The 22,002-nt window shown below is 45.6% G+C and overlaps 1 protein-coding gene across 3 annotated transcripts in view; it reads right to left on the bottom strand.

The window, feature by feature from the left end:
* AKAP7 (A-kinase anchoring protein 7) overlaps positions 1-21,784 on the bottom strand; it is a 268,593-nt gene extending 246,809 nt beyond the window's left edge. For 2 of the 3 annotated variants that reach the window (XR_003941462.1, XM_030196545.1), the window contains exons 1-2: positions 21,422-21,668; positions 6,400-6,549 (exon numbers count right to left, since the gene is read on the bottom strand). Coding sequence is in view for 2 of the 3 variants with exons in the window: in XM_030196545.1 (XP_030052405.1) it covers positions 6,400-6,549; positions 21,422-21,647 (376 nt within the window). In the remaining variant the exon portion in view is untranslated. Of the gene's footprint in view, positions 1-6,399; positions 6,550-21,421; positions 21,669-21,691 lie in introns of those variants that run through there. The other variant, XM_030196544.1, reaches the window with a different exon arrangement.
* Positions 21,785-22,002: the final 218 nt, after the last annotated feature.

Genomic DNA, 22,002 nt, shown 5'->3' with positions numbered 1-22,002 from the left:
GACATTAGAGAATAATATGCTGAGTGCTCAGGGTCATCAGCTGGGTAAAGTATAAAGAGGAGTTGACAGTTTGAAGTTGTTTATCAGGTTGATAATATCTGTTATTGGTAAATGTTGGTTAAATCTGTTACAAGTAAATGAGACATAAAAAAGGTAGCAATTTTGGGGAACAGTAGCATAACATGGAGGTCGGCGATGGGGGGATGAGGGGGGACAGGGGCGTGACCTGTTCTCTAGGGAGAACGGAAGTCTGGTCCTTCGGGAGCAGCAGGAAGGAAAGGGGACAGGGAAGGGAGGGAGGGGGGAAGAGGACAACAATGGGTTTATATTTTTTGGTTCTTAAGTTTTCTTTTGTTTTAACCTTTTTTACAGTTCATGTAACATCGAGAGGGCGAAGGCAGGAAATGAGTGGATGTGGCGAAGGGGGAGGCACCCAAGGGCTGGGGGGTGCATCCCCACCTATAAGAGATATGGAGCAGAGAAATGTAGATAAAAATGTGGTATGGGGACGATTAAATTAGTCTCTTGGAACGTGGGGGGGATCTCATCACCCATTAAACGAACCAAAGTTCTGCAGGCTATGCAGCGGCATAAGGCAGACGTGGTCTTCCTCCAAGAAACACACTTAACAGCAGTGGAACATAGTAAATTTCAGAAAGGTTGGGTGGGGGAGGTGGTGGGGTCCCCGGCGAAAGGGAAAAAAGGGGGAGTGTTAATGTTGTTTAGAAAAGGGTTGCAGATACAAATAAAGTCGGTCAAAAGAAGTGAGGAGGGTAGATATGTGCTGGCGGAAGTGGAATGTGGAAATAATAGGTACACTTTCTGTAATGTATACGCACCAAATGCCTTTGACTACAAATTTTATAAAACACTAATAGAACTGCTGAGCCCCTTCCAGGAGAGCAATATAATACTTGGAGGAGATTTTAATTTGGTATATAACACCCAGATGGACAGGTGTAGCGCAGCGACCACTCCACCGGGCAAGGATGGAAGAGGCCTGCCCTTTCTCTGCTCGACTTTGGATTTAATCGATATATGGAGAGTACTCCACCCGACACACAGAGATTATACGCATGTATCCAGGGCGCACTTGACACAATCTCGCATTGATTACTTCTTAATTTCTAGGGGTCTCTTTACACATACACCAACAGCAGAAATAGGACCATGTGAAATTTCGGACCACTCACTCATATATATACAGCTGCAGGTGTCTAGAAATTGGGGAGGAGGGAGCAATTGGAGATTCCCTTTTGAATTATACCGGGATCCGCATTTTAAGGAATATATAAGGGGAAAATGGAAGGAGTTCGAGGAGCATAATAGGAGCCATCAACAGCAAACAAGTTTATATTGGGAAACAGCAAAAGTAGTAATGCGCGGGGAGATCATAGCATATAGGGCCCGAGCTAAGAAAATGAGGGACAAAGAAATCCTTCGCTTGGAAAAAGAGATTAGAGCTCGGAGGGCGCGATTCGGGGAGACAATGAAGGAAGAACAGAAAAGAGCACTATTAGAATCTCAAAGAGAGTTAAACGAACTACTACATCAGAGGGCTAGGAAGTCACAAATGTACTATCAACACCAGCTTTTCCAGTATGGGAATAAGGCGGGAACTCTAATGAGCAGGTTAGTAAAGGGGCAGAAGGGGCCCACTAGGATCATACAAATTAAAGATAGAAGTGGGCAGACAATTCGAGAGACAGAGGGGATCATCGGTAGATTTCGGGACTATTATAAGGCATTATATGAAAAACCGTCAGACATAATCCCGGATAGTGAGGCATATCTGGCTAACCAAGAGTTACCTAGAGTAACAGAGTCGCAATTGGAAGCACTGAATAGGCCTATAGAGGAGGGGGAGTTGATGTTGGCATTGCAGCAAAGTAAAATACATAAAGCGCCGGGACCAGACGGGTTTAGCATGGCCTTTTATAAACTAGTACAGGAACAAGTGACAATTCCATTAATTAACCTCTTTAATGAAATGATAACATCAGGAACTTTGTCAGATAGGCTAAATGAGGCGAAAGTAATAGTACTATTAAAACCCGGAAGGGATGAGAAGGAAGTGGGATCATATAGGCCAATATCTTTGTTGAACTGTGATATAAAAATCTATGCGAAGATATTGGCTAATAGGTTAGCTAAGGTGCTTCCAGACTTGGTAGCCTCCCCTCAGGTAGGCTTTGTAAAGGGCAGGTCAGTGGCAAGTAATATAAGAGCACTATTGGCTTCCCTAGAGACAGTGGAGATGCAGAAAAGGCCTTCTGTGCTGGTCAGTTTTGACGCAGAGAAGGCCTTTGACCGAGTGGTATGGAACTTTATGTTTGAGGTCTTGCGGAAAATGGGGATAGAGGGGGCATTTAGGGAAGCGGTGGGGGCACTGTACTCTAACCCACAGGCCTACATGTGGATAAACGGGGAGAGGTCGGAATTGTTCCCAATTAGGAGAGGAACTAGACAGGGGTGTCCTCTGTCGCCTCTGCTTTTTGTTTTGGTTCTAGATCCTCTGATCAGAGAAATTAGTGACCATCCAGAGGTGACAGGGGTAAGGTGGGGCCCGCAAGAGTTCAAAGTCTCGGCCTTCGCAGATGACATTTTAGTACACCTTACCCAGCCCAAACGTTCTTTAGAGGCTTTACTAGAGCTCTTCCAGGAGTATGGAGATTTTTCAGGTTTCAAGATTAATTACTCAAAATCCTTGGCATTGACGACTAATGATAGTGTGAGAAGGCTATGGGGAGGCACATTTCCTTTGAAATGGGCAGTGGAGTCTCTTCGATACCTAGGAGTGCGGATTACTATGCATACAACAGCCCTATACCAGACCAACATAAACAGGCTAGTAGACGCTATGAAGGAACAATTAGGGAGATGGAAAGCTTTACCAATCACCTTACATGGGAGGATACACTTATACAGAATGGTTGAGTTCCCAAGGTGGCTCTATACTTTTCAGGTGCTACCCTTGAAGCTAAAGAATAAGGATATGAATCGGATCTATAAATATGTAAGGAAATTCGTATGGAGGGACTCCAAGCCAAAGCTTCCCTTGAAGACACTAATGGGCTCGTGGAGGGAAGGGGGGATGGGCCTTCCAGACCTCCGTCGTTACAACCAAGCTTGTTTGCTGAGACACTTGGGAGATTGGTTGTTAGATAGGCAGGACTTTACGCCTAGGAGATTGGAACAGGAATACTTTAAGCCATACCATATATATTATTTGCTGCAATGCCCAGGGACTGCTATACCTAGTCAGGTGGGCAACAGCGTGTTGCTAAGACCCATTAGAGAGATTTGGAAGGAATTAAATAAGAGTTGGGGGTTAGGGGTAGAGACGTCAGATCTTTTACCACTACAGGGTAATCCCCAATTTAAACCAGGTTCAGAAAATAAAGTGTTTCTTAGATGGGCAGAATTAGGTATTACAAGGTTAGAGCATGTCCTTGATTCTCGGGGAAAGTTATTGGGTCTGGGAGCCTTGGGGGTAGGTATAGATTACAGCCACACATTTGCATATCGGCAGCTAGCTCACTACGTTCGTTCATTGGATTCAGCACAGTTGGGTGGAAGACATGGGCGTACAGTTAGAGAATTCTATGGTTCCGTTCCTGGGGAGAGGTTATCGGTCTCAGGGCTGCAGAAAGCCCTATGGGAGCTGGGAGGAGGGAAGGAGATGGGCAAAATACAGCAGAGGTGGGCGCGAGATTTGAAACAGCCTAATTTACAAATTAACTTCCGGAAGCTAGTGTCACGAATACCCTCTCTGTCAGGAAATGCAAATCTGAGAGAATGTCAATATAGAATTTTACACAGAGCATACATGGCCAAATCTCAGGTGTTTCATATGGGAGGGATCCCGGATCCCTTGTGCTCTAAGTGTCGGCAGGGAGAGGGCACGCTATTTCACTACTTATGGGACTGTTACAAAATACAAAATTTTTGGAGGCAAATAGCTCAATACTTGGAAAAGGTGTTGCAGCATAAAATTCAGTTTTCCCCCTTGGGGGTCTTGTTAGATCAATATGAAACATTAGCAGTTCCGCAAAAAGGGGCTCGGCAGTTCATCCGCAAGGCTAGCATATTGGGAAAGAAGCTTATTCTGAATGGCTGGATGACAGAGGAGCCGCCAGATTACTGGCACTGGAGAAACCGATTATATGACCTGCTTTTGCAGGAAAGAAGGGTGGTGGGATCTTCCCCCAAGAGAAGAAAGGTGTTCTTGGGCATCTGGGAAATGTACATACAATCATTATCATCAAGAGCCCGTAGTTTCCTGTTGAATAGACTGTAAAGAGGGAGGTTTTTTTTTTTTTTTTTTTTTGTGTTCGTATAACTATTATTTTGTTCCTAGTTGGGACCATAAGACAATGGAATGGAGACGTCATGGAAAGAGGTTGAATAAGAAATGGGAAATGATGAATAAATGGAGTATTATGTATGGTCATCAATAAAATGTTGAACTATAAAGCAGAGGGGGGATGGGGGGCGTGGGGATAAAAAGAAAAACTTCATTGACTGGAATGCCAGAATTTTTGATACTTGTACAATGTTCATGTGGAAGTTAATGTTGGTTTGCATTATTCTTTCAGTCAATAAAAAAGATTTAAACTAAAAATAGACAATAAAACAAAACATAAAACATTCAAAAAAATCTTTTATTGGGACTAAAATATTTAGGGTTATGTTTACTAAGGCGCATTAGCGTTTTTAACACACCTTTAAAGTTAAGACGCATTAAACGCTAACGCGCCTATATATTCCTATGGGCGCATTAGCATTTAATGCGCACCAACCATTAGCACATGTTAAAAACTCTAACACGCCTATAGTGCACCTTAATAAACATAACCATTATTTGGTTGTTCATACAAAATATCATCAAAGGCCTTCCAGAAAAACATGTTTTCAAAGACTTTTTAAAAGAAGCATGGTTGGATAAATCAACATATAGGGCCAGATTCATTAAATGTCACTGAAATGTAAGTGCCAGGAAAAATGTACGCTGAGTGCTGTTCTATAAAGAGCACTCTGGGCTGAACACCCTTTATAGACTAGCGTTTAGAGTGGATTCCCACACCCGCCTTTGGCGCAAGAATTTATGCCTACTGAAACCTGGTGTAAATCCTGGTGCAGAAGCTGAGTGCGTAACCCTGGCAACCACTGCACCTAAATTTCCCTTCACTAAATCCATGTTGGCTTTGTCTCATTAATCCATGCTTATGAATATTCTCAGTAATTTTGTTCTTTATAATAGTCTCTACCATTTTACCCGGCACTGACATCAGGTTCACCGGTCTATAATTTTCCGGATCACCTCTGGAACCTTTTTTTAAAAATCAGCGTTACATTGGCCACCCTCCAATCTTCCGGTACCGCGCTCGATTTTAAAGATAATTTATATGTTACTAACAATAGTTCCACCAGTTTATTTTTCAATTCTATCAGTACTCTGGGATGAATACCATCCGGTCCAGGACATTTGCTACTCTTCAATTTGTCAAATTGCCCCATTACATCCTCTAGGTTTTTAAAGATTTCATTCATGAGAGAGATTTGCTTGCACTGCCTCCTCAGTATGCAGATCTCTCTCATGCATATTCATTAAGTATATCCTGAAAACCCAACTGGCCAAGGGGTCCCTGAAGACTGGGTTGGAAACCACTGCTTTAGACAGCAAGGGACTCTGAGGACCTTGCTCCCTGTTTTCTCCATTACTGTTTTAATATTGTTATGAGTGCTACTTGGTTTCTTCTATTTAATAGTACTTACACACTTAACTGATTCTGATTACAACAGAAAAATATTTTTTGTGTTTTTGGTATTATATTCTCTTTCCCATTTTTTTGTTTTGATAATTGAAACCACCGATTATTGCTGTGTTGCCAAATTTGTTAGCGTCCTTAATTTCTCTTAGAATTTCATCACCTATATTTTAATTCTGGCCAGGTGGACAGTAGTATTGTCCCACTGCTATTCTCTTCCACTTCACACGAGGAAAATTTCCCCATAAAGATATCCTTTGTACCCTGATATCAGAGTGTTCCATTGATCATCCTCTTTCCACCAATTATATCTATAATGCATATTTTCAAAGCACTTAGCCTTCCAAAGTTCCATAGGTTTCTATGGAACTTTGGAAGGCTAAGTGCTTTGAAAATATGCCTCTATATCTTCATTCAGTGCTATACATTAAAACGCTTTCATTTTATTTTTTTTTTAGACTTGTAGCATTTGCATACAGACATTTCAAAGTAACTGTTTTTATTTGTAGGCATGGTTTTAAGGGAAAGTGTGCTTATAGTCTTCCTTGAAGAACCCCCAGTATATGTTCCTGCAGATTTTCCATAATAACTTACACATTCTACATGAGGTTTTGAACAAAGTACTTACAGTCAAGTGCATCTCCACTATCCACATTTGCAAAAGGCAACTCCACCAGTAAGCTGTCCAGGGTCTCAGATGAGGCAGATTTACTTCTTCGTCGCCTGCCTACTTTCATTGTCTTTTGTGTGTCAACCTGCTCTTTAGTTATTGATTCATCTGAAACATTTTCAAAAATTCCAATCACTCTCTCAGTTACCATGATTTTAAGCACTTCCAATTCAGCACAATGGAGAAATTAGGCCTTACCTGCTAATTTGCTTTCCTTCAGTCCCTCTGGACCGGCCCAGACTGTGACTGATGGGTTGTGGAGACTGAGAATTCTGATTGAACAGAGTGAGCCAATAAAAGCCCTCGGTAGGACTAGAAAGATCCAGTATATCGTACCAAAGCAGGAGAAAAACAGAGACACGTTCTGTGTGCCTTGGAATCTGAGCAGCCACCAGCACCAGACTACCACCAAGCCTGTGCCATATACTGAGTGTGCCCGTTGACAGAAAGACACTAACAGCACTGCAGGAACTTGTTCAAGCATGCAAAGCTGTGCTTATTTTAAGGTTGTTTTTTTTTTAATATCTAAGAACAGAAAATGGACAACACGATTCTCCTTAGCAAGATAGCCCAAAACTTTTCGAACTACACCAACAACAGTAAACAGGAATGAGAGGGTTCTAGGCCGGTCCAGAGGGACTAAAAGAAAGCAAATTAGCAGGTAAGACCTAATTTCTCCTTCCTTAGCGTCCCTCCGGACCAGCCCAGACTGTGACTGATGGGAAGTAACAAAGCAGTAAGAATTCACGGGCAGGACCCCAGCAAACCTGCTGTGAGAACTTGCACTCCAAAAACTGCATCCTGACGACTTTGCACATCCAACTGGTAATGCTTAGAGAAAGAATGCAACGAGGACCAGTTTGCCGCCCTGCAGATCTCTAATGGTGGAACCAGACGTTACGCCCAAGAAGCTGCCTAGTAGAGTGAGCTTTCACGCCATCAGGTACCTACCTGCCCAACAGGAGGTAAGTGGAAGCAATCATCTTCTTAAGCCACCTAGATAGAGTAGGTTTAGAAGCCGCTAACCCCCTGTGAACTCCCCCAATCAATACAAAAAGACAATCCATCTGACGGAACTTGTCTGTAATCTTCAAGTAATGCTTGAGAACTCTCTTGATATCCAGACACTTCAGACGCCACTGCTACTCCGAGCCGAAAGAAGAAACTAGCACCGGCAAAACCACGGACAAAGAGACATGAAACCGCGACACAACTTTGGGGAGAAAGGAAGGGATCGGCTGTAAGATCACTCAGTCTTTAGCAAACTCCAAAAACAGTGGGCGGCAAGAAAGGGCCTGCAACTCCGACACCCTCCTGACTGAGGCTATAGTCACCAGAAAAACTACTTTCAGAGTCAAATCCTTCAAGGTACAGAATGTCAAAGGCTCTAAAGGAGTGCGAGACAGAACTGAGAGAACCAGGTAAAGATCCCACAAAGGAATAATCGCCCGCGAGGGGGGAAGAACCAGACCTGCCCCCCTTAAAAAACGGACAACATCTGGATGAGATGCTAGGGACTTACCCTGAACACGCCCCCTGAAACAGGATAAAGCCGCCACCTGGACCCTAAGTGAAGAGAGCGCTAAACCTTTTTCCAAACCACGGAGCCAATCTGGCGCTTCTAGGATCATGCGAACCGGATGTGACTCCAGCCATTGAAGCAGACGACCTATCAGGGGCCACGGAGGAAAAGTATACAGAAGATCTGACGGCCATGGCTGTAGAAGCGCATTGACTCCCTGTGCCCTTGGGTCCTTTCGGTGGCTGAAGAACTGCGGGACTTTCGTGTTGGATGCCGAGGCGAAGAGATCCAAGACCGGAAGACCCCAGCAATCAACCATTATCCGAAACGCCCTTGTCGCTGACAGCCCACTCCCCCGGATCCAGAGTGGTGTGACTGAGGAAGTTCGCCTGAACATTCTCCACTCCAGCTACATGACCCACCAAGAGGGCCTCCAGATGCCACTCTGCGCAGCTCATGAGCTGAGCCGTTTCCTGCTCTAGTCGCAGACTTCAAGTTCCTCCTTGACGACTGACATAGGCCACAGCCATGGCTTTGTCTGACATGATGCAGACTGATGCACCTTTCGGTAGAGGACAGAATGCTTGGAGGGCCAAATGTATTGCTCTGGTCTCTAAGAGACTGATCGAGCAAGATGCCTCCTCCTGCGACCATAGGCCCTGGGCATACTGCCTCTGACAATGAGCTCCCCAGCCCGAAAGATTTGCGTTTGTAGTGACCACACTTCACTGCGGGGTCTCCAGAGGCATCCCTCTGGACAAATTGGGTATCTGGAGCCACCAGCGGAGACTGCCTATCTCCTGTGCTGGTAGTAACAACTTTCGCAGGAGGGAGTTCCTCTGCGGCAACCACCTGGACAGAGCGTTGAAAAGGTCTCATATGAGCCTTGGCCCACAGCACAGCTTCTACTGTCGCCACTATGAAGTCCAAAACCTGTAGATAATCCTGCGAACATGGGAGCGCAGACTGCAGAAACCGATGAATCAACGTCTGCAACTTGAGAATCCTGGCTTGGGTGAGAAACACTCGACTTTTCTGAGTGTCGAAGCACACTCCCAGAAAATCCAAGGACTGAGATGGCTGTAGCCGACTCTTCTGCGCATTGACTACCCATCCATGGGACTGGAGGAAATTGACCATTCTCTCCGTGACCTGAAGACTCTCGCTCTGCGCTCTGATCAGCCAATCGTCCAGATAAGGATGGACTAGAATCCCATCCCTTCTGAGAGCTGCTGCAATCACTACCATTACTTTGGTGAAACTGCGTGGAGATGTCGCCAGACCAAACGGCAACGTCCGAAACTGAAAATACTGGCTGAGAATTGCAAAGCACAGGAACTGCTGATACAAGGGGTGGATCGGAATGTGGAGATAAGCTTCGGTGAGATCTATGGCAGCCAAAAACTCTGCAGACCAGACTGCTACTATGACTGACCATAGAGTTTCCATGCGAAAGGAGGAGACCTTTAGTGCCTGATTGACTACTTTGAGGTCTAAAATGGGTCTGAAAGAGCTTTCCTTTTGGGGGACAACAAAATAAATGGAAAAGTGTCCCTGCCTGAGCTTCGACGAGGGGACTGGACAAATAGCCTGGAGGTTGAGAAGCCTTTCCAGAGTTCCCCGAATGACACCCACTTTGAGAGGAGATCGACAAGGGGACTCCAGAAATGCATCTGAGAGAAGCCGCGCAAACTCTAAGGCATACCCTTCTTGAATAACCTCCAGAACCCATAGGGCGGAGGTGATTTGGGCCCACCTCCAGTAAAACTGTGCCAAACGCGCCCCTACAGGCACTAGAGGCTGGGTCCAAACACCTTCATTGGGATGGACGAGCAACGGATTGGAAAGAACTCCCCGAGTCTCTGCCCCCTCTGTGAGCTCCCCAAAAGGACTGGGACCTCTGGAAAAAAACGGGACCTCTGAGTCAAAGTTGTTTATTCACCCGAAAATGACGAAAATCACGACCATGACCGGACAACAAGCTGTGCCCAGAGGGCTTAGGCCTATCTTCGGGAAGTCTCAGAACCTTAGTTTCCCCCAAACTATGAACCAACTTATCGAGGCCCTCCCCAAATAATAATGAGCCCCGAAAGGGAAACTTACTGAGCTTAGACTTCGAGACTGCATCTGCCGCCCAGCCTCACAGCCAAAGAGACCTCCTCACAGCTACTCCTAAAGCCATCGACTTGGCTGAAGCCCTCACGAGATCATACAAAGCATCGACTAGGAAAGCTGAGCCCATCTCGAGTTTAGCCACCTCGGCATTAATGGCTGATAAATCATCCAATGACCTATCAAGGATCCTTTCTGACCACCAAAAGCACGCTCTGGCCACTAGGGAACCACAGATGGCCGTCTGTACAGCTAAGGCTGATATATCAAAGCTACTCTTCAGCAACATTTCCCTAAGGCGGTCCTGCTCATCCTTAAGTGCCGTGCCCCCATTAACAGGCACAGTATTCCCCTTGGTGACTGCAGACACCACAGCATCCACTACGGGCGGTTTTAAAAGAGATTTGTCCACCTCAGGAACCGGATAGAGACATACCATGGATTTAGCCGGTCTAAAGGCCACGTCAGGAACATCCCACTGTGCCTGAATGACATCTCTGATGTCCTGATGCATAGAAAAAGTTCTGCCTAGCTTACGTACCCCTTTGATTAATAGGTCCAACTTGCGTGGCTCTGAAGCCAGTGGTGGGAGGCGGGGCTGGTGGTTGGAAGGCGGGGATAGTGCTGGGCAGACTTATACAGTCTGTGCCAGAGCCGGTGGTTGGGAGGCAGGGCTGGTGGTTGGGAGGCAGGGATAGTGCTGGGCAGACTTATACGGTTTGTTCCCTGAAGAACACAGGTACAAATCTAAGTAGGGTATACACAAAAATTAGCTCATATGAGTTATCTTGTTGGGCAGACTGGATGGACCGTGCAGGTCTTTTTCTGCCGTCATCTACTATGTCAGTGATGGCGAACCTATGGCACGCAGAGCCCTCTCCCTTGGCACGCACGCCGTCGCCATCGCTGGTCCGCCCAGTCTCCCTCCCAGTTCGGCCTTCCTCCCGCCCTCCCTCCAATGCAACAAGCAACAGCCCGCCCGCCCGTCCTCCTTCCCTCCCAGCACCAGGAACCCCCCTCCTCCTAAAATTTAAAAAGCGTACCTCCTCAGTCGGGGTTAAGGCGGCGTGCGTCGGCAGCGAAGCGCCTGTGCTTCGCTCGACGTGCCTTCGGCCTTCCCTGTCTCTCAAGCTCTGGTCCAGCTTGAGAGACAGGGAAAGCCGAAAGCGCGTCGAGCGAAGCACAGGCACTTTGCTGCCGACGCACGCCGCCTTAACCCCGACTGAGGAGGTTGGAGGTACGCTTTTTAAATTTTAGGAGGAGGGGGGTTCCTGGTGCTGGGAGGGAGGGAGGACGGACGGGCGGGCGGCCTAATGCTCGTTGGGTTGGAGGGAGGGCGGGAGGCCGGCCTGGTGCTGTCTGTGTGCTGCTGGGTGGGAGGGAGGCCTGATGGTGGGTGCTGGGTGGGAGGGAGGCCTGCTGCTGCATGCTGGGTGGGAGGGAGACCTGATGGTGGGTGCTGGGTGGGAGGGAGGCCTGCTGCTGCGTGCTGGGTGGGAGGGAGGCCTGATGGTGGGTGCTGGGTGGGAGGGAAGCCTGATGGTGGGTGCTGGGTGGGAGGGAGGCCTGCTGCTGCTGCGTGCTAGGTGGGAGGGAAGCCTGATGGTGGGTGCTGGGTGGGAGGGAGGCCTGGTGCTGGGTGCTGCCGGGTGCTGGGAGGTAGGGCAGGGGGGAAAGGAGGGCTGCTGGACATTTGTGGCTGGAGGGGAGAGGATGGTTGCTGTACATGGATGGAGGGCAAGAAATGAAGAAGAAAGGAGGAAAATAAAGAAATCAATGGAAAGGAAGCCCTGGAAACGGAGTTAAGAGAACAGATAGAGAGCAGCAGAATCAGCGACTAGAACAAATATGGATAGAAAAACAAAATCACCAGACAACAAAGGTAGGAAAAATCATTTTATTTTCATTTTAGTGTTTGGAATATGTCGAATTGGAGAATTTACATCTGCTGTCTTATTTTGCACTGGGCATACTGGAGCTGTAACAGCTTACAGAAATGATTTATAATGGAAGAAAGTCATGTTATTTTTTTCTCCTACACTAGTATAATATTTTCAATGATGTCTGTTTATATGCGCCATGGCTGGTGTAAGGGGTGTGGCTATCATAGGGGTGGAGTCATATGTGGTGACCCCGCCCATAATGAGTACCGGCACTTTGCGATAAATAATTCGGTTTTGGGTTGCTGTTTGGGCACTCGGTCTCTAAAAGGTTCGCCATCACTGTACTATGTTATATATGTATATCAAAAGGCAAGGTGGAGCAAACCAAAGAAATTAACTCCTGCAAGTCCTCTTTGTGAAAGATCCTAAGAACAGAAGGATCATTGCCAGGGATCGGATTCTGAATCCCCTGGACCAGGATCCTCATCCAGATTGTCTGCCTTAGAGAAATCCTGGTCCTCTAAAACTTGCATGTCTAAGCCTAGGTCAGACCCTAGGTCGTCCTCCAGAGCCCCTGTGCCTCTGGCCCACTTAGTGGCTACCAACTGACCCTCTGAGGGTCTCTTTTCTGAAATTCCAGGAGAAGGGGAAGCCTGCTGTAGCATAAAGGCTTTATACATTTGCAAAAGAAATTCTGAGTGAAAGCCAGCCTCTAACCCTGCAGAAACATGAGAATTACCCTCCGAAATAATTTGAGGAGACAGTACCTGCACAGAAACAGGCTGTTCTGCTGCCCAGCAGGAGTCGTCAAAATGGAGGCAGTTCCCACCAAAAACGGGACCAAACTCTTTTCATTCACCGCATCAACAGCTGCCAAGAGCACTTGCACAGGATTCGACTCCGGGGTTCCCTTGACAGCAGTGCAGTACTTACAAGCGCTGCTAGAACCCAAACCGCGGTGCTAACAAACTAAACAGCGCCGGAGCTTCTCAGCCATAATGAAGTTGCAGTGTGCTTTTTTTTTTTTTTTTTTAACTAGCAACTCCAGCAGGAAGGAGGAGAGAGCAGGCGAAAAACAAGCCCAGGAAAGCTGGGTATGCCCATGAATACTTAAAGGACAATGCCCCCAAGCTGCACATTTATTCTTTTTTTTTTATGAACTTTGGTGACACTTTTTCTCTTGTGAATCAAGATAAAATGGCTGCCTCTCCCTGCCTAGACACTCTTCCCCTGAAGAAGCTAAGGCTCAACCAGCACAGCACTGAAGACTGTGAAAGGGAGGATGGGGGGGGGGGGGGGGGGGACCTGGGTGTAACACCCCCAAGGCTGGAATTGGCCCCAGTGGACCTCAGCCTCCAGAGAACAAGTTATTCTATACAGCCCAGGAGCACAGAAGTAAGGAAAAAATAAAGGACACAACAGAAAGAAAGGAAAAGAAAATTCAAAAAGACTGGATGGCTCATAATCTTCCACCTGCTGGAGACTGAGATTACTGGATCTTTCTAGTCCTACTGAGGGGCTTAATGGCTCACTCTGTTCAATCAGAATTCTCAGTCTCCACCTGCTGCGTGCACAACCCATGTCACAGTCTGGGCAGGTCCGGAGGGATGCTAAGGAAATGCACTTAATATTGTTTATTACTACTATTTAAAAGAATTAAATAAGGGCAGAGCTACCTGCATGCAGAAGTCCAGTCAGTCTAAATGTGCCAACATTTTCCAGCTCTGTGATATCTATTTATTTCTTCAAGTCAGTTTTCAACAGCATTTTCTCAGTTATTACCCAACTGCGAACACAATTATGTTAATTAATACATTTTGGATGTTACTGAATGTATTATTCTGCCTCACTGTATTTCCAATTTTGGCACAGTATAAGTCATCATAAGAGCAAAATACCGTGTTTCCCCGAAAATAAGACACTGTCTTATATTAATTTTTGCCCCCAAAAATGCGCTAGGTCTTATTTTCAGGGGCTGTATTATTTTTCGGAGAAACATCGGGGTTGGATCGGGGTTGGCCCGTCCGCCCTCCGTCGCTCCTGGAACTAACCTTAAACGCCTTCCTTCCGTGTCCTGCCCTCACCTGATGTAACGTCCGTGAGGGCGGGGCACGGAAGGAGAGGTCTGCCCTGCTGCTGCTTGCTGCAAAGGTGAAAGGAGGCGTTTAAGGTTAGTTCCGGGAGCGACAGAGGGTGGGTGGAGGGGGGGCCCGGCGACCTCGGGTGGGGGCGGCCTTGTCCGGCTCTTGGCAGCCCTGCTTTCAAACAAAAATTTGCTAGGTCTTACTTTCGGGGGAGGCCTTATATCTACCAATTCAGGAAAACCTCTACTAGGTCTTATTTTCGGGGGATGTCTTACTTTCGGGGAAACAGGGTATAAGAAACCCAATGGACTGTATTAGGGGTTTATAGCCCATTTAGTTAAATGAGAGTTCTGCATGAAAGAAAATATTTATTTTTATTATTTTGACTTATGAAAACCACTTGACCCTGAAAGGTGCTCAAAACAGAATAATTCATTTGTACAAAAGAGATGAGGTGAAGATCTGATTCCATGTGCCCCAATGAAAGGAGAATTTAATTTTACTTCCAATCTTTATAACATCAGACTTCCCAAGGCAGATTACAACAATTAAGATGAACCCATCAGTAAACAGGTTATCCTCACATAAGTACATAAGTAATGCCACACTGGGAAAAGACCAAGGGTCCATCGAGCCCAGCATCCTGTCCACAACAGCGGCCAATCCAGGCCAAGGGCACCTGGCAAGCTTCCCAAACGCACAAACCTGGAATTGTGGATTTTTCCCAAGTCCATTTAGTAGCGGTTTATGGACTTGTCCTTTAGGAAACCGTCTAACCCCTTTTTAAACTCTGCCAAGCTAACCACCTTCACCACGTTCTCCGGCAACGAATTCCAGAGTTTAATTATGCGGTGGGTGAAGAAAACTTTTCTCCGATTTGTTTTAAATTTACTACACTGTAGTTTCATTGCATGCCCCCTAGTCCTAGTATTTTTGGAAAGCGTGAACAGACGCTTCATATCCACCTGTTCCACTCCACTCATTATTTTATATACCTCTATCATGTCTCCCCTCAGACATCTCTTCTCCAAGCTGAAAAACCCTAGCCTCCTTAGTCTTTCTTCATAGGGAAGTCGTCCCATCCCCGCTATCATTTTAGTCGCCCTTCGCTGCACCTTTTCCAGTTCCACTATATCTTTCTTGAGATGCGGTGACCAGAATTGAACACAATACTCAAGGTGCAGTCGCACCATGGAGCGATATAACGGCATTATAACATCCTCACACCTGTTTTCCATACCTTTCCTAATAATACCCAACATTCTATTCGCTTTCCCAGCCGCAGCAGCACACTGAGCAGAAGGTTTCAGTGTATTATCGATGACGAGACCCAGATCCCTTTCTTGGTCCGTAACTCCTAACGCATGACGTAGCTATAATTCGGGTTCTTTTTTTCCCACATGCATCACCTTGCACTCGTTCACATTAAACGTCACCAGCCATTTAGCCGCCCAGTCTCTTAAGGTCCTTCTGTAATTTTTCACAATCCTGTCGCAAATTAACGACTTTGAATAACTTTGTGTCATCAGCAAATTTAATTACCTCGCTAGTTACTCCCATCTCTAAATCATTTATAAATATATTAAAAAGCAGCGGTCCTAGCACAGACCCCTGAGGAACCCCACTAACTACCCTTCTCCATTGTGAATACTGGCCATTTAACCCCACTCTCTGTTTCCTATCCTTCAACCAGTTTTTAATCCACAATAGGACATTTCCTCCTATCCCATGACCCTCCAATTTCCTCTGTAGCCTTTCATGAGGTACCTTGTCAAACGCCTTTTGAAAATCCAGATACACAATATCAACCGACTCCCCTTTGTCCACATGTTTGTTTACTCCTTCAAAGAATTGAAGTAAATTGGTCAGGCAAGATTTCCCCACACAAAAGCCGTGCTGACTTGGTCTCACTAATCCATGTCCTTGGATGTGCTCTGTAATTTTGTTTTTGATAATAGCCTCTACCATTTTCCCCGGCACTGACATCAGGCTCACCGGTCTATAATTTCCCGGATAGTGCTGGGGAGGAGTCCGCTGTCTTGGTACATGTGGGTACCAATGACATAGGAAAATGTGGGAGAGAGGTTCTGGAAGCAAAATTTAGGCTCTTAGGTAGAAAGCTGAAATCCAGATCCTCCAGGGTAGCATTTTCTGAAATGCTACCTGTGCCACGCGCAGGGCCCAAGAGACAGGCAGAGCTCCAGAGTCTCAATGCGTGGATGAGACGATGGTGCAGGGAGGAGGGCTTTAGATTTGTTAGGAACTGGGCAACATTCTGGGGAAGGGGGAGCCTATTCCGAAAGGATGGGCTCCATCTTAACCAGAGTGGGACCAGGCTGCTGGCATCGGCGTTTAAGAAGGAGATAGAGCAGCTTTTAAACTAGAAATGGGGGGAAGGCCGACAGTCGCTCAAAAGAGCATGGTTCGGGATAAGGTATCTTTCAAAGATATCACCATAACAGGGAAGATAGAGTATCCTGATAGTGAGGTTGCAAAAGAGATTGTAGTAGATCGGGTATCTTTAAATAACAATAAAAATCAGACAAAAGATTGCCAATTAATACTGTCAAGTACTAAGCATGATGTACTTAGGAACAACAAACATAGTTTGAAATGTCTATATGCGAATGCCAGGAGCCTAAGAAATAAGATGGGGGAGTTAGAATATATTGCACTAAATGAAAAATTAGATATAATAGGCATCTCTGAGACCTGGTGGAAGGAGGATAACCAGTGGGACACTGTCATACCGGGGTACAAATTATATCGTAGTGATAGGGTGAATCGGATTGGTGGAGGGGTAGCATTGTATATTAACGAGAGCCTTGAATCAAATAGATTGAAAATTCTGCAGGAAGCAAAACACTCCTTGGAATCACTGTGGATTGAAATTCCATGTGCAAAGGGGAAAAGGATAGTGATAGGAGTGTACTACCGTCCGCCTGGCCAGGACGAACAGACGGATGCGGAAATGTTAAAGGAAATCAGGGACGCAAACAAACTGGGCAACACAATAATAATGGGGGATTTCAATTACCCGCATATAGACTGGGGTAATGTAACATCTGTACACGCAAGGGACATAAGATTTCTTGATGAAATCAAGGACAGCTTCATGGAACAGCTAGTTCAGGAGCCGACAAGAGAAGGAAAAATACTAGACTTAGTCCTTAGTGGTGCTCATGATCTAGTGCAGGGGGTAACGATACGAGGGCCGCTTGATAACAGTGATCATAATATGATCGGTTTTGATATTGGCATTGAAGGAAGTGAAACTAGGAAATCAAGTACGCTAGCGTTTAACTATAGAAAGGGTGATTACGACAAAATGAGAAAAATGGTGAAAAAAAGACTGAAAGGAGCAGCTCGCAGAGTAAAAAACTTGCATCAGGCGTGGATGCTGTTTAAAAACACCATCCTGGAGGTTCAGGACAAATATATTCCACGTATTAGAAAAAAGGGAAAAAAGACTAAACGTCAGCCGGCGTGGCTAAACAGTAAGATAAAGGAAATCATTAGAGCCAAAAAACAATCCTTCAGAAAGTGGAGAAGAGAACCAACTGAAAGTAACAGGATAGATCATAAGGAATGCCAAGCCAAATGCAAAGCGGAGATAAGGAGGGCAAAAAAGGACTTTGAGAAGAAATTAGCGTTGGAAGCAAAAATACATAGTAAAAACTTTTTTAGATACATTAAAAGCAGGAAACCGGCCAAAGAGTCGGTTGGGCCGCTGGACGAAAATGGTGTTAAAGGGGCGATCAAGGAGGACAAAGCCGTAGCGGAGAAATTAAATGAATTCTTTGCTTCGGTCTTCACCGAGGAGGATTTGGGGGGGACACCGGTGCCGGAAAGAATATTTGAAGCGGGGGAGTCGGAGAAACTAAACAAATTCTCTGTAACCTTGGAGGATGTAATGGGTCAGTTCAGCAAGCTGAAGAGTAGTAAATCACCGGGACCTGATGGTATTCATCCCAGAGTATTAATAGAACTAAAAAATGAACTTGCGGAGCTACTGTTAGAAATATGCAATCTGTCCCTAAAATCGAGTGTAATACCGGAAGACTGGAGGGTAGCCAATGTTACTCCGATTTTTAAGAAAGGTTCCAGAGGAGATCCGGGAAATTATAGACCGGTGAGTCTGACGTCGGTGCCGGGCAAGATGGTGGAGGCTATTATTAAGAATAAAATTGCAGAGCATATACAAAAACATGGACTGATGAGACAAAGTCAGCACGGATTTAGTGAAGGGAAGTCTTGCCTCACCAATCTAATGCATTTTTTTGAGGGGGTAAGCAAACATGTGGACAATGGGGAGCCGGTTGATATTGTATATCTGGATTTTCAGAAGGCGTTTGACAAAGTGCCGCACGAAAGACTCCTGAAGAAATTGCAGAGTCATGGAATCGGAGGTAGGGTATTATTATGGATTAAGAACTGGTTGAAAGATAGGAAGCAGAGAGTAGGATTGCGTGGCCAGTATTCTCAGTGGAGGAGGGTAGTTAGTGGGGTCCCGCAGGGGTCTGTGCTGGGTCCGTTGCTTTTTAATGTATTTATAAATGACCTAGAGATGGGAATAACTAGTGAGGTAATTAAATTCGCCGATGACACAAAATTATTCAGGGTCGTCAAGTCGCAGGAGGAATGTGAACGATTACAGGAGGACCTTGCGAGACTGGGAGAATGGGCGTGCAAGTGGCAGATGAAGTTCAATGTTGACAAGTGCAAAGTGATGCATGTGGGTAAGAGGAACCCGAATTATAGCTACGTCTTGCAAGGTTCCGCGTTAGGAGTTACGGATCAAGAAAGGGATCTGGGTGTCGTCGTCGATGATACGCTGAAACCTTCTGCTCAGTGTGCTGCTGCGGCTAGGAAAGCGAATAGAATGTTGGGTGTTATTAAGAAGGGTATGGAGTCCAGGTGTGCGGATGTTATAATGCCGTTGTATCGCTCCATGGTGCGACCGCACCTGGAGTATTGTGTTCAGTACTGGTCTCCGTATCTCAAAAAAGATATAGTAGAATTGGAAAAGGTACAGCGAAGGGCGACGAAAATGATAGTGGGGATGGGACGACTTTCCTATGAAGAGAGGCTGAGAAGGCTAGGGCTTTTCAGCTTGGAGAAGAGACGGCTGAGGGGAGATATGATAGAAGTGTATAAAATAATGAGTGGAATGGATCGGGTGGATGTGAAGCGACTGTTCACGCTATCCAAAAATACTAGGACTAGAGGGCATGAGTTGAAGCTACAGTGTGGTAAATTTAAAACGAATCGGAGAAAATTTTTCTTCACCCAACGTGTAATTAGACTCTGGAATTCATTGCCGGAGAACGTGGTACGGGCGGTTAGCTTGACGGAGTTTAAAAAGGGGTTAGATAGATTCCTAAAGGACAAGTCCATAGACCGCTATTAAATGGACTGGAAAAATTCCTCATTTTTAGGTATAACTTGTCTGGAATGTTTTTACGTTTGGGGAGCGTGCCAGGTGCCCTTGACCTGGATTGGCCACTGTCGGTGACAGGATGCTGGGCTAGATGGACCTTTGGTCTTTCCCAGTATGGCACTACTTATGTACTTATGTACTTATGATCTCCCCTGGAACCTTTTTTAAAAATCGGCGTTACATTGGCCACCCTCCAATCTTCCGGTACCATGCTCGATTTTAAGGATAAATTGCATATCACTAACAGTAGCTCCGCAAGCTCATTTTTCAGTTCTATCAGTACTCTAGGATGAATATCATCCAGTCCAGGAGATTCGCTCTCTTCAGTTTGCTGAACTGCACCATTACGTCCTCCAGGTTTACCGTGAAGTCAGTAAGTTTCTCCGACTCGTCCGCTTGAAATACCATTTCCAACACCGGTATCCCACACAAATCTTCCTCGGTGATGACCGAAGCAAAAGATTCATTCAATCTCTCCGCTACGTCTTTATCTTCCTTGATCGGCCCAACCGATTCTTTTGCCGGCTTTCTGCTTTTAATATACCGAAAAAATTTTTTTGCTATGTTTTTTGCCTCTAATGCTATCTTTTTTTCGTAATCCCTCTTGGCCTTCTTTATTTGTGCCTTGCATTTCCTTTGACACTCCTTATGCTGCTTCTTGTTATTTTCAAACGGTTCCTTCTTCCATTTTCTGAAGGCGTTTCTTTTAGCCCTAATAGCTTCCTTCACCTCACTTTTCAACCATGCCGGCTATCTTTTGGGCTTCCGTCTTTCTTTTCTAATTCGCGGAATACGTTTGGCCTTGGCCTCCAGGATGGTATTTTTGAACAGTGTCCAAGCCTGTTGTACAGTTTTTACCCTCTCAGTTGCCCCCCTAAGTTTTTTTTTAACCGTTCTTCTCATTTTATCATAGTCTCCTTTATTAAAGTTAAACGCTAACGTATTTGACTTCCTGTGTATAGTTACTTCAAGGCTGATATCAAAACTGATCATATTATGATCACTGTTATCAAGCGGCCCCAGTACCATAACTTCCCTCACCAGACCATGCACTCCACTAAGGACCAAGTCTAGAATTTTTCCTTCTTTCGTCGGCCCCTGCACCAGCTGCTCCATAAAGCTGTCCTTGATTTCATCAAGGAATTGTACCTCTCTAGCGTGTCCCGATGTTATATTTACCCAGTCTATATTTGAATAATTGAAGTCACCCATTATTATCACATTGCCCATTTTGTTTACGTCTCTGATTTCTTTTATCATTTCTGCATCTACCTGCTCATCCTGGCGAGGTGGACGGTAGTACACTCCTATCACCGTCCTTTTCCCTTTTATACATGGAATTTCAACCCACGATTTAAAGGTGTGATTTGTGTCCTGCTGAATTTGTAATTTATCTGTGAAAGCTCTCGTTAATATACAATGCTACCCCTTACAGATGTGGCTATGTATTACTGTATTGTATAGAACAGTGTAGAAAAATGAGCACAAAATAGAGCCTTTATTAGTGCTGTTTCCACCAGCTACAATATTTTTGAAGCCGTTTTAGTGATATTCAGTTTTGATTTCAAGAGATTTATATCTACGTATGGGACACTTTCAAATAAATTAAAAAGCTGTCAAATAACAAAAATTTAAAAAATATATATTTTGCCCTCCATCTTTTAAGGCACTGTCTATCCAACTGGAACAGCTTTTGACGTTTTACAGATGAGCCATGCATAGGCAATACATTATTTCTAATTATCTTTTACTACTGCTTTCAATAGCGTTTGCTATTGTTTTGGGTGTGCTTCTACTCCGGCTACTGGCAGCAAGCTACGCCCCACTTCGCACCGTTTCCTGTTCTCAATCTAACCTCCAAGAGTTTAGGCCGCCTCTAGCACTGCCCCGCCCCCCAGCGCTCTGTTGCTGCGCCGCTGCCTGTGCTGATTATGCTTACCTCCTCTCATAGGCTGTTCTTTGGGAATGTGTTCAGCGAGCAGCGATTGTTTTTCTTCAGGCAGTTCCATTCGTCTCGGAAGAAGAGGGAGCGTTGTTCCCCGCTGTGGGATGGGAAACGGGAAGGATACTGGTGGAAGAGACAATGGCGCCCAGACGAAGCGGAGTTGTCGCGGACGGTGAAGTGCTAAACTAGGGCTGCAGAGTCGGAACAGCGTGCGGAACATTTGGGGCGGACGGGAGCTGCGTGCTAAATGCTAGTAGTAGTAGAAGAAACTCGCCCGTGACGTCACAAGGTGGTCGGAACTTGCCTTCAGACTTTTTCCTGCACCTCACCTGCTTTGTTGCAGTTGCTCCCACGCGGTCTGGGAGATCTAATGTGCCCTACTGCTGACGGAGAGAGACGGGGATCAAATTTCCTCAACAGCCGCAACAGGCTGCTTCTTATTAGCTTCAGTGCCCTGTTTCTACTGTTTCGATTGCATTGTATTGCATTCCGGACCGGGGTTATTTTTTATTATTATGGGGATTCTTTTCTGGGCATGATTCAGTGCAACCTGTGGTACTGGTAAACATAGGGTT

The sequence above is a fragment of the Microcaecilia unicolor genome, chromosome 3 (assembly GCF_901765095.1).
Source record: "Microcaecilia unicolor chromosome 3, aMicUni1.1, whole genome shotgun sequence".
Taxonomy (NCBI): Eukaryota; Metazoa; Chordata; class Amphibia; order Gymnophiona; family Siphonopidae; genus Microcaecilia; species Microcaecilia unicolor.
This window is presented reverse-complemented; position numbering and strand designations above follow the sequence as displayed.